Genomic DNA, 13255 nt, shown 5'->3' with positions numbered 1-13255 from the left:
GAGCGTGCCCTCCAATCTGGGAGAGGTGACATTAGATGCTGGGCTTGCTTGGCCTTTAAATATAAACAGTTATGAAAATAAAATTCAAAAATCTTCCCAGAAGGGTGCTGGAGGATGCTCGGGTCTCTGCCTGCAGCTAGCGCAGCCAGCCCCAGGGCCCCAGGTGAGACCACACCTTGCCCTTCCCTGGCTCCACTGCCTTTTAATGCTGTTCAAAGCACATCGTGCACAGCCCTCTCTGAGTCACTGACACAGACTGCAGGCTGAACATGTGTAACGTGTAGAGGAATTGTAAAGGAATTATAGGGGAATGAAGGCAGGTTAATTAACATTGATAATATACAGCTGTGGGCTGGCTTCAGGGAGGTGGGTTGGCTGATGTAGATAAGGTGCAGCTGTGGCTGGTTCCTGCTAAGTAGTTAAATAGCTCTAAGGGGTACAGAAGAGGAGCCCTGGATGAAGAGAGACCAGGAAGAAGCAGAAGAGAGTACCCTGGATGCAAGAGAGACAAGGAGAGGCTCTGGGAGAAGCAAGGAGAAGGGGGTCTGGATGAGGAGAGGCTGGCTGGAAGAGGAGCTCAGAGAAGGAAGAATCCAGACACAGCAGAGGTAAGATGCAGGGTGGACTGGCCCAAAGAGGATGGAGAAACAGCATGGGCAGTAGATGAACTGTTGAAACCTTGTGGGGGACTGGTTGGCTGTGCTGGGGCAAGGTGTAGGAGCTACTTACTGAAGCTAACCTGGTATGGGGCGGTAAGAGCCTTGCTGCAGCTGGCTGGTTTTGATGGTGTGACAAACATGCAAACATTTTTTTTTCCCTCCCCCACTGGCATCTTTTCCCTTGGTCATGCCTCCATCCCTCTCTGCAAAGCAAGAAACAATGTTGAAATGCTGCTGGAAAAAAAAAAAATAAAGAAAAAGGTAGAGACCAGCACCCTGGACCCCATGGGGCAGATGCCTTCAGCTGCCCCCAGCTGTGGAGGCCCTGCTGAGGGGACGGGGCTCCTGGGGGCAGCTGTGGGCTGAGGTGGGGGACAGAGCCCTGCTGGCCCCCAGCGAGGCTTGTGAAACCACCTCAGAAATGCTGAGCAGATGCTTTCCTGGACAGCAGAAAAAAGCTTATGTGTAATCAAGCCTGCACTTGCAGGGAGGTAAAGTTTCTGTGTTTTGAGTAGAAACACAGTTTGCTTTCCTATGGGTCTCTGTCCCAAAGCCTGGCTGCACACAGCGTGCACAGCTGCTCACAGGTGGCCCTGCCAGGAGGATATTCCTGTGCTCTGTATTTTGTTACCAAGTGCTGTTCCAGGCTGGCTGTGATTTACTGTGCACTGCTCCAGAGAGCACTGGTAGCACAAGTTTTGTGCTATTTCAATCATTTCTGGAGATTGCACCAAATGATAAGAGGCAGGGATGGGGTCTGATGTCCCACAGGCTGATTCAGATGGGGAGCAGAGGCAGGGCACCCAGGGGGGGCTGCTCTGCTGGGCAACAGAGGGACAGTGCTGGGCCTGATGGGGGGGAAAAATGGTTTCCTGGGTGCTGAGGAACTTCTGCTTTTTGCCTTTTCAGGACTACACACTTGAATGATGAAAAGAATATAAATGACATTTCTATAGGAAAGATGTATCAAAACTGCAAAGAGGGAAAAGCCTTTCCGAGAGTGGCTTGGGACAAGAAAAATCAGATTTTGGGGTGGATTTTTTGCTTATTTCTCTTTCCTTCTCATGGAGCAATAACTGTAAGTCAGACACCTCTTCAAAATACCTGCCTGGCACACCCAGCAGTGCTAGGGAGCAGTGGGGGCCCTGCAGGGGTCAGGAGCCTGGCACAGGCTGGTTGAACCCTGGTGGGGTTTGGGGTGCTGAGTCCCCTTTCAGCAAACACAGCCTGTAAAGGTAAATATTGCTATAGAGTGCATGGACACAGGGAGAAACAGAGAACCCTTTGTGTTTTCCTATGGCAAAGGATGCTACTCATCTTCAGCTTTGGTGTAGTGGCCGTCATCTCATGCTTACAGCTTAAAGGGCTTCACACAGAGTGAGGGTCTGCCTTTGGGCATGAAAATTTCTGTAAAACAGCAACTGGAAGAAGTATTGTCTCTGTGACAGCCCTCTTCCCATGAGCCCTTACCTGCTGCACCTCCCATGAACTTGTGATTCATTCTTGATTTCCTGACCTTTATGCCTTGAGCTACAGGCATTGCTGCTGCAGCTCCCTCACACCAGAATGGCCTCAGGTGCCAAGGGAGCAAGGCAAAGCCTCAGCTGGCTGTGAGGAGCCCACTAACCAAATCCCACCCTTCCCCAAACAGCAGCTCCTGGGAAACTCCTGGTTTCCTGCTGGTACTGCTTTGAGAAGGGTGCAGGCTGGCAGAGGACAGTCCTGACACCAAACAAAAACACCTCCTGAAAAGTAATCTAACAGGAGGAGATGAGGGGATGCAGCTCCTCCTGCCCAAGCATTGCCTGCAGCCCCAGGGTTCCTTGGGGCAGACTGGCCAGAAATAAAGGAAAAGCTCTTGGAGGGGGACTTAAATACTACTCAAAGCTGTTTGGATTTGTGCTGTGCAATACTTCAGATAAATCAGAACAACTCCTCTTCAGTATTTAAACATAGCCATCAGCAGGCTATTACAGGACCCAGATGCGATGGTGTTAAGAGGCTCTAATAAACATCCTCCTCCCATTCCTCACAGCCACCCTCTTTTAAGCTGTCAGCAGAAGTAAAACTAAAATAAGTGATACCCTTCCTTGAGGGAAAATTCTAGTGCTTCACCTGCAGTCTATGACATAAAGTGACAGCAGAGCCTGAAGTCACTATCATCAAACTTCTAGCTCAGGATTAGAGCATGCAGCCCATTCTGTGAAATGAGGTGTTTCTAGCACTGTGTCCCAGCACAGACGGATGCACCCTGGAGTTCACACCCACAGCGGAATGGTCCAACCTCTCTGGTGCCCAGAGAAGCCATAGTGTTCTGAGCTATGGTCACAGCATCTAACCAAGGCTGTTCAGTCGAAGCCAGTGTGAAGCAGCAGCAAGGACCAGCGGGAGCCTGTCCGCAACTTAAAGTGCTGGTGCAGAGGACAGACCATCTGCATACCCCCATGTTACAGCAATAACTGAGGACTGTGTGTGGATGCGGAGGATGGCTGTAATTAGCTGTAATGGTCTGGGCTGCTATTCAGGCCACAGAAGTCTTCTTGAGACAAGACAATTACCAGGAGGATGTTTTGTCTGACTGCAGAGCCAGATGGGAATCTGAAAAATTCATGGCCACAGTCTGAAAATGTTGCTCTGAGTAATAGCCTGCTAGAAAAAAAAAAAAGCATCGAAGCCAACTCCAGCCCAAGCCTAACCTCAACCCAGTCCAGCTCCAGCCCCACACAGCCCAGCCCAAGCCCCCAGCAGGGCACCAGGAGTGTGACAGGCGCCCTGGCTGCAGCATGGGTGCTCTTAAATCATCCGAGGTGCTTCACTTTTTCTGCTTCAAAACACTGCAAAATCAGTAGAGAAAAGGGCCAGAAGCTTGACCATGGACCTGTGAGGACCTCAGAAAGGCCACACGTGTCAGTGGCTGGCGCACAGCAGCCTGGCTGTGGCCAGCTCATGGGACTTGCGCCATTGACTTGAAACACAGCAGGATTGCACCCCGAGACTCATTTGACATCTGTTTCAACAGATATTATTGCACCATATCTTTTTTTTTGTTTGTTTACTGCCTAAAATGATGGGACAGGGAATATAGGACAGACTTTACCTATTGGCAGGTCTGAACACTCTCCCTTCTTATACTTTTGACTGATGACTTTAACATTAAGCATCAAATGCCATGTCAAGCTGATTTAAAAAAGTATTTTCTTTCTTTCATTTCCCTTGGAGTAAACCAATGTTTACTCCAGTATTAAAGCTGGCCCAAAATGGGAATGTTTAGTAAGTGTTTCAGCCAAATTTTTCTTTTTGGAAAGTTTTAATAAAAAAAAAAAATCCACTAGGTCTTTTATGCTTTATTTTCCTTTCCTCTAAAAGACATCTTGTAAGTACATTTGTGTGGGACTTGTTCCCAATAATTCTCTAGGTAGCATATCCAAAAGCTCCTAAATAGCTAGGAAAAGGAAATTACTCCCATCTCGGAATAACTTGAGCATCTGAAGAGCCAAAGGGGACGCTGCACTAAAAGGTTTTGTGGGCATAAGGACTGGCGGCAGCCTCTGGGCACGGAGCAGCCAGTGCTAGTGCTTGTGCAGTGTGACTGAAGAGGTCCTGAAATACCATACCCCTTAAATATGCCTTTTAGAGTGTTTTTTGACATGTTTGAAATTCTTATTTGTCCATAGTATGCTCTCTGCTCAAAGAGGCACATTTCAGACAGAAGTTTGTGCTGGGAAACCCCTGCCTGAGCTGAAAGTTGCCAGCTCTGGCTGCATCCCATGAGAGGAGGAGGGATCATGCTGGAGGAGTGGCTCAGGACAGGACAGTCCCAAACACAAGCAAATAGTGCTGACAGATGAACTGTTAAGCCTTTCCCACCCCTTCCTTTCCATTAGTCCTTCCCATCCCTCTCCTACACCCCTGGAAAGGGGTTTCTGTAGTAGTGCAGGTGCCAGGGCAGGCTCTAAGCAGCCTCCCTGAGGTCCCAGCACCAGCCAGCAGCATTGCAGCGACGGCTGGGCCTGAAGAAAGCCCAGCCCAATCCTCTGCTTCAGGAAAATCAATAAATGTTCACTACTAAATCCAAGGATGAACATGAACCAGCAATTTGCTGGTGAAACTCTGGCTGTCATCCCTACAAACCTCTCAGCTCTCGTCATCCAACACCTTAAAGCAGAAAACGTGGGACAGTTTGGAGACTTCATCCCCTGCCCAGACAATACCAGTCATGTCAGGTGATGTGCCCCACATGTCCCCAGAGAGGGCAGGGTGTCACTTACAGCAGGGCTACACTCCCAAGGAGATGAGGTATACTGCACCCACCCTAGAAATCAGGAAGAAGATCAACTCCTTCCACTTCTGTTTTTAATTCCCACCACTACCACCCCCCCCAGGACAAAAGTCTAGGAAGTTTAATTACTGTGAAAGAAACATAAAGAGGCTTGAAATGTCAGTTTCCCTCATTTCTATGTGACACCATGAAGTGAATGAAAAGGCAGCCCAAGGCCCAGAGGGTGGTTGTAGATGCGAGTGTGTTTGCAAGTGCTTTTCTGTAACTGGTTTCAAATGTCCTTCACTTCTCTTGTTACAGGTCTTCTAAAAATATCAAATATAGATCTTTCCATCATAATATTTTAAGATACTCTATTTATACATTAATTCTCTCAAAAATAAAAAGTGACACATACAGCAATTCAGTCACTCAGAGTCTTTAAAATTATTACAAAAAGACACAACATCCACCCCCCAGCAGCATGTGACAGCATTGCTTCTGCACAAGAGACTCTCTCTGTCAGGGGCTGGGGGTTCTTTCACGATTTTCTATTACAAAATATAATTGTTCCAGCTCTTGACATGCCAGCTGGCCAGCCCGGCTCTGCAGTCACACAGGGCTCCTTCTCCCACCCTCCCCCTTAAAAATGACCCCAAATGGCAAGGGATTTGCAAACTTGCTCTGCAACCACTTGCTGTGTGTCCATGGAGACATGAGCATCCCCTCCAGGGCAGGGACAGAGGGGTGGTGGAGCCAAGGGGCTCATCCTTTGCTTTCTGTAGACCATAACTTGGCCACACTAACAACAAATGTCCTGTGAGTATGGAAATAATTTACCTTCCACAGCCAGTAACTGCACAGAGTTGGCACAGACAGACTAGACCAGGCTGCAAGCAAGGAGACCACCTGAAAATCAACAGTGGCAAGTGGCAAACGCAGCTCCAAAATGGCACATCAGCAGCCTGGGCATTTGCGAAAGCATGGACATCTCTGTGCAATGTGCACTGGAAAGTGGAGACACAAAACAGCCAGTCAAACAAAAGGAGCTACATCTTGCTGTCCAGGAAGGAAACTAAGGCTGCACAGATCACAGACATTTACCTTGCAAAAATCTAAATCTTACAAAAAAAAAAGTTTGAGAGGTTTGGTCCAAAGTATTCTCCCCTCCACTATGCTGATGCCTGCTGAGTCCTGACAGCTCCCAGCCAGTACTGTGCCCACCTTCACAGAGCCCATCCCAACATCTTGCTCTCGCCTGCAAGAGCACAGCTCTGCTGTGGCTGCACCCAGCCTGTCATGAGAAGCTCAGCCTTGTGCAAACTGCTGCTGCAGACCCAGCTTGTAGTTTGATGTCAGCTGAAAGCACCTCACCCCTTCTCCTGCTGCTGCAGTGTGAGATGGGGCTGGGTTGCTCCCAGCTGCATGGGAGAGCTTCGCTCAGGTTGGTCGGAAAAGTGGGGAAGGGCCTGGGAGCAAACGACTCCTTGCTGCTGACTGCTCCTCCTCTGGCAGGGAGGCTGATGGGTTGGGGTTCCTCAGCTTCCACTAATGCTCTTTACAGCTGGCCAACAGTCTCACTGTAGGGAGCATCAGGCTTGGAGCTCTGTTATGCTGGTTCACAATTTGCAGGCTTGGCCCCTACAGAGTGCTTGGGCTGCGGCGTAGAGCTGCTGCTTTGCTGGCTTTCTCACTGCTGTGATGGCTCCCAGCTGGCACGTGGGCTTTGGGCAACACCTGCCACCACTTGGGGCTGGAGGAGTTCAGCCATCTCCCCAGGACTGCTCCTCACACAGCCCCAGCATGCACTGGAGTGCAGGAGGACAGACGAACACTATTATCCACACAAACTTTCAGCTCAGTCGGTTTGGGCAAGTCCTGACCCCGCATCACACAGTGGCAAAGAGCAAAATGGTTTATAGGACTCCCACCAGCGGCTGCCATGGATACCATGTAAAAATCAGCAGTGGGGCAATCTTACACCCAAAGTTATAGGTACTCAATGTAGTTCTCGGGGATTAATCCTGTCTTGCCGTTGAGGGTCCCTTCCAGCCAGCCAGGCTCCTGGGATGGATGAACTGGAGGAAAGAAGGAAAAGGCAGGTTACTACAGAAGGGGGATTATGGTGTAGGGGCTGTTGCTCTTTGTGTGCTGCCAATGTCAAAGTTGCTCTTGGGAGAGAGCAAGACCTTTAATTTGTGTTAATTTTGAAGTAAGGAAACTCATATGCTAAGGAGCTGAGAAAACTGAAGTGTTCTCTCTGTCTGTGCCTGCTCACCCATGGGACTCATTTGCTTTGCCTTCATAGACAGACAGTCACACTGTGAAACCAACAGAAAGGCCAAGTCAGCTGCACACTTGGCTGCGGACTGGGTTTGGGATGAAACCAGGGGCTCAAAATTTTCTCCAGATTTGGGTTAAAATCTCTTTGAAGTTTGAGAGAATGTGGTTAACTCCATCACATCATAACCCTAAACATCCAGGCTTGGCCTTGGACCAGGCTGAGAGAGAAAATGCATTAGCAAACCCTCCCGGCAGGAAAGCAAACATTGCAATCTTACTTCTGTGAAATGAGAAGCCTGATCAGTCCTCAAAAGACTGACGTTCTTTCTTTGTCAATCAACCACTGAAATTTTGCTGATTTTACAGGCACCAGGGTTATGCCAATGCAGGCAGAGAAACATTCCTCACACTTCCCACAATAAATGGTGGCAAGTCAGTATTTCAGAGCTACTCAGGCTTCCTGTGACTGCAGGTCTGCTTGCTTACACATTGTCTGGCATCAACTGCAGAGTGCGAGCCCCTGCTCCCCTACCCCACCAGCACAGTATCTGCTCTCCTCACTGCCCCTACATCTCCATCTAGGCCCCCTCCTGCCCCAGCCCACCCTCACTCTGCTGGAGCAGAGGAAATGTGTGGAAAATTCACATTTCAGTACAGGCGTGACCGTTTCTTGGGTGTACCCCAGAAGCGGCACTGACCACTGTGCAGGGTCCCCACTGTGGGGACGGCCTCCATGCATGCAGCCAGCCTCCAGCCATCCTACCAGCAGCTACAGGCCACACCAAAGCTCTGGCAGACTCAGAGCGAAACCAAGTGTTTAAAATCAGAGTCATTTTCATTCAAAGGTAAACACATGTGCTCTGCTTATCAAAGCAGCAGAGCAACAGAGGAGCAGGGCTTCAGGTTTCTTTGTGTGCTCCCTCTCCTACTACAGTCCCATCTATTGTAGGATGGCCATTTTCTGTGCAAAAGTCATGACTGACATTGACTGTTCAGAAAGGTTCAGAAACAGAGAAGTGTTTTAAAACCCAGCATCTTCACGCTTTGGGAGACATCAGTCCTCACCACTATGGCACAGTCCATCACTCCTGGGTAAGCCTGCAGAGGAACACTACGTAGTAATCCATTAATGAAAAATATAACCCCTGGAAAACTAACTAGTTTTAAAAACCATGGTGTTCCTGCTCCTAGGTTTACACATTTTGTGGTTTCACTTGTGCCAACTTCTTTTTTCATGCTTACACCCTCTCACACCCAAGTCTTGGGGCTTTCCTATCACAAAGGCTAAAGCAGTCCGCTCAGAGGAAAGAAGCCACCTCCAGCCTGCAAGGAAAGCTCCCGCAGGCAAACCTGCACTAAAAGCTGTTGGGTTATCTGCCTTGGGTGGGAGTAAGGTTTTCACAGTGCCCCTGCCAGTGGACAGTGGCCATCAAGAGAAAAGAAATTGTAAGGAGTGTGTGTGTGTGCGTCTCTGTCTTCAGCCCTCTGGTCTCAGCAAATGGGCCAGGAAAGTGCTTGAACCAAAAATCACGTGAGTTCCAGCTACTGCTTTTGTCTTAAAAAAATCACTTATGTCCCAAAGACAGCCATTTATGTCCGTGTAGGTACCGTCAGACGGAGCAGAGCACATGAGCAGACAGGGAGGAGAATCTCACTCTCTATTTACCAAATTAGAGCACAAATGCAATACGACTTTCCTAACTAATGTACCATAAAACTTCAGTATCTGTCAGCAGCAGCTCAGGTGTGTGTGGGTTCATTGCTTCAGAATACAGAGTTTTCCATTTCATGGGTGATCGCTAGTTAAAAGCGCAGGTGAGCACTCCTTTCCTGACCCACAACTCTCACCATTCCTGATTTCAGACCTCTATGGATCCAGGACATCCCTCCCATTTAGCATCACAACAAGGGCAAACCAAGTGCACAAGATCTGCTGGAAAATTCAGGTTTTCATGTAACTAAAAGGAACAATGCTATGGATTTTAAAAGGACCTCTTAAAACATGGTGTAATTTACTGTGGATGTCACTCAGTGTGGGCAACAGCACCCCAATTTCCCAGTCAGACCGAGATGCTGCTCTGCCATGTGCAACCTCAGAGAACCTTAAAGTCGAACAAGAACCTGTCTCTAAGTACCAAGATCCATCTGCTTTTGCTGGGTTTTATAAAACCCCTTCACCATAATAATACTTCTACCAAGCAGTGCTGTTTCTAGCTCGCTTGCTCCAGCTAACATGAGGCTTGGCTATGCTGCTAAGTAATTAGAACATGCTGTATATTTTTTCCCTTGATTAACCCATTGATTTTTATCTAGCAAACATAATATATTTAATTCAAACTTGTTCCCCTCCTAGCTGCTTTAATTCCCACAGGCTCTCAAAGGGGAGACCATATTTATTTATAAGGTATCTATAGAGCTGCTTAGGAAAACTGTTTTCTTTAATTCACATGTATTCATTCTCTTCCTCTTTCTGCTGTATTCGTGTATATATCCCAGGGCAAAACCAGTGCCTGTGGTAGCCGTTTCCCGAATGACACTGCTTAACATATAAAAGCCAAGAACTACTTGGAAAGTAGCAAAAAGTCTTTTCTTTACATTGGGATTGTATCTAAACCAGAGCTGCTTAATTCCATGGGGCACAGTCTCTTTCCCTTGATGCAGGAAACAGAAAGTCTATGTTTATTAACATCCTCTCCAAAAAATTGACTAACCAGAGCCTACCTATTCCAGCTCTCAGTATCCAGAGGAAAAAAAGCAGATGTTACTTTTCCATCCCCTGCATGAAACATTATGGCAACTGCACAGAGTATTTCTGGTGCTGATACTTGGAAACTAATCTCTCCTACCCAGAAGACCACTGAGGAATGGCTCTGTATATGGTAAACACTGGTGTCAGTCGACTACTCACCAGTTGCTCCCTTACGTTTAAATTAGGGGTCCATACCCACAGGAGGGGCACAGCGTGGTCACGCAGCCTCACATGGCACAGGCATGTAGGGGTCTGCATGGTCCCACTGGCACAGGGCAAGCACCTTGCTCTGCTGGCAGAGCTGCCAGCTACAGCACAGGCTTTGCGCTGCGTTCCGTGGTAGAGCTGGGGCATGCGTACTGCACGGGCTTGCATAACCCCGGTGACCAGCTGGAGCCTCGAGCAGCTGCCAGGAAGGCAAACAGCACAGGCAGCTGGGGTCAGCACTGGGCACCGGTCCATGCTCCATGGCCTGCCACTGACCTAGGAGGGCACAAAGGTGATGCTGTGCCCCATCAAACTTCTTCCTTTTATCTTCTGCTTTGGATCAGACCCTGCACTTTGTACTCCCAAGAGCTGTCTGGAGAACCTCTGCATGCCCTCCATGCAAGGCTGCACCTTCCCTTACCAACACAGCGAAACATGGCTCTGATCTAGAAGAACGTGGTCACTAAGAGCTGGTCACTTGTGCATGTCTTTGCCTTGTGCCTTGTGGATTGGTGGCCACTTCTACTGCAGGGGCCAAAACACCAATCACCCTTATTTTACAAGTCTCCCTTAGGATTTATTTCCCTTAGGAAATAAACCAGGATCCTGAAAAGGCAGTTTTCACGCTGATCCTACAGATGGCTGGATGACCAGCTGTTTTCAGCAGGGATAACAAAAAGTAAGGCAAGATACACCTCAGACTTAATGCTTGTTTCAAGTATTTCTGCATTCTACTTTCTAGTGGTGGAAATGGGATAGTCCTTAAACAGAAGACTGAAAAGAAACGCATGAACTGAGAGTCCAAATCATTCATTGAATCACAGGAAGGAAACTAGTAATTTAACAAAACTCAGTGCTAAAGTAAGTAATAGCCAAGTGTCCTTCTCGGTAGCTTTGTTCATATTGCTGTTAGAACTGGCTCTGTAGCATCCCACATGTACGTTACATGAAATGAGATGCTGTTAGAATGGCCATTCTGAAATGAAGAGGAAGTCTCCTGCTGATCTACCACCCAGGCTAACAGCAGCCTCTGGGCAAGGCATCCAGCAGCACTTCTTCCCCTGCAGGTGAGCTGGGTGGCAGCCAGCTGGTGGTAAGTTACAAACACCCCTGGTGTATCCCCCACCCTCCCTCTGCACTCTGCCCTCGCTCAGCAGCAAACCTTGCTCCAGGCTCAGCTCCAGGGAAGCCCAGAACCAGGCATGGAGCAAGCACAGCTCCTGTGGCATTGGACACAGCTCTCACGATCCCATTTTCCTGACACACCAGGAACTGCAGCCTGAATACCACGCTGAAAAATGAGCCCAACTCCTGCTCCCATGAGGTGCCTGGCACTGCCCCGCACCCTCCCTCCGAATCAGGGACTCACCGTTATCAAACACAGTGCCTGCCGTGAAGGAGAGCTCTGAGTCGTGTTCTGCTTTACAGGCATACAAAGCTCGGGCTTTCCGCAGTGGTGAGCTGCAAAAGAAAGCATTTATTGGTATAAAAAAATACCCCACTCATACACAACACTCCTCTCCTCACTGCATTGAAGAGGGGTCCATGTTGAAGACGGGTCCTCCTACTGCTCTGCAAGGGTCCAACGTTACATTGCTCAAAGGGAAGAATGAGGAAGACTCCAGAGGAGGCTGAAGGCTCTCAGGGATGAGCCCCCAGCACCACACTGCACTGCATTGCAAACCCCAGTCCAAGCCAGCTGGCACTGCCAGGACCAGAGCCTGTGCCTGGTGCCCGCACAGCAGGCAGCCCTGAGCCGTGGGTCCCCAGGAGAGCGGGAGAAGTAAAGCAGGGAGCTGGAAGTGTTTTGTGAGTCTCTGAAAGGCCGTAACTGACTGGAGGGCCAGCATGGAGCGAAGGCGGGCAGCAGGCGCTGGCAGCGACCCACTGCCCACCGACCCCACTCACTGCCAAACCCATCACTCTCCAAGAGCAGCTGCAACCACAAGGAGGATTTCACAATAAAGAATTAGCACTTGGGGAAGGGTATTTCAAAACAGAAAAACAAGTAGGTCCATGAAGAATTTTCTGCACTTCTTTAGAGACTGTACGTAAAGAAAAAGATTTAACAACTATTAGATTTTACTCGGGAAGTGCCAGTGTGCCTGTGCTGCAGGGGAGTGAATTAAGAGCAGAGAGCCAGAAATGGAGCAAATGGCCAGCAGACACAGGGAGAAAATGAAGGACCTCAGGACCCCCCCAGCCAAACACAGGTACACAGAGCTGTCCCCTGCACCCGGAGCCTCCCACACATCCTTTCTGGGTTTGGGCTTGAGCAAGGCTGGTGGAAAGCTGGGACACTGCCAGGCCATGGTGACCGTGACGGTGCAAACCTGCCCAGGCACCAGGCCATCTGACTAGCCAGCTGCATTCAGCACTGCAGCAGGCTGCTCGTCTACGGTATTGCCAAGCAAAGTGATGGACGTACCCCCAGGAGCTGCTGGGATAAGGAACAAGGTGTCGCCATCTCTCAGGTCAGTGGTTTGACCAGCTTTTTATTTTTCTGAGGACTTGAACTTATTCTGAATTCTCTTTGAGTGAGCCCAGGGAAGCGGCACGCTTTCACCTCATGGCAAAAGCGGTTCACCTTCACACAGAAACCACAAACCAGGGAAGCTATGAATGGTTTTGGTTTTGCTGTGAAGGCAGCTCCTAAGCTAAGGTCTCCACTCTCCAAATTCCAACTGCTTGACACAAGCAGCCACCAAACACTTAAAAACCAGGATGGGCAAACACTCCTCCCACTCCAGAGAGGGTCCTTTGCTGCTGGGCAGGCACTGCTCCCACAGAGTGCTTGAGGAGACTGTCAGATGAAAAATGTATTTTCAGGCTTACTACCTTGAATAATTCAAGCTGTTGTTTTTCTGCCCCAAAAATTACCTTTGCAGCCCGGTACCCCCATGGCCCCAGCCAGCCCCTTGCCCAATGGCTGCCCTCTGGGCTGCGACTGCACAGAGCCCTGTGGGTGTGAAATGCTGGACCCCGCGATAGCTTATGTCAGTTTTCTGCCTCCAAGCATGGCACAAGGCCAGCAAAGCACTCAGGAGTTTCACCCATCTGCCCTTGTGCAGTTTCGGGGATGATGAGCCTCTCTCCCCC

General features: G+C 49.2%; 1 protein-coding gene across 5 annotated transcripts in view; it reads right to left on the bottom strand.

Annotated features, from left to right (window-relative positions):
• Positions 1-819: 819 nt before the first annotated feature.
• The window catches only part of ARHGAP26 (Rho GTPase activating protein 26), a 196400-nt gene continuing 183964 nt past the window's right edge, over positions 820-13255 (bottom strand). For all 5 annotated transcript variants that reach the window (XM_037398570.1, XM_037398563.1, XM_037398564.1 and 2 more), the window contains 2 exons: positions 11526-11617; positions 820-6995 (listed from right to left, as the gene is read on the bottom strand). In XM_037398570.1, the coding sequence (XP_037254467.1) occupies positions 6907-6995; positions 11526-11617 (181 nt within the window). In that variant the 3' untranslated portion in view covers positions 820-6906. The remainder of the gene's footprint in view (positions 6996-11525; positions 11618-13255) is intronic.

The sequence above is a fragment of the Falco rusticolus genome, chromosome 8 (assembly GCF_015220075.1).
Source record: "Falco rusticolus isolate bFalRus1 chromosome 8, bFalRus1.pri, whole genome shotgun sequence".
NCBI classification, from domain to species: domain Eukaryota; kingdom Metazoa; phylum Chordata; class Aves; order Falconiformes; family Falconidae; genus Falco; species Falco rusticolus.
Note: the sequence above shows the minus strand (reverse complement) of the source record. Positions and strands in the feature narration are given on the sequence as shown.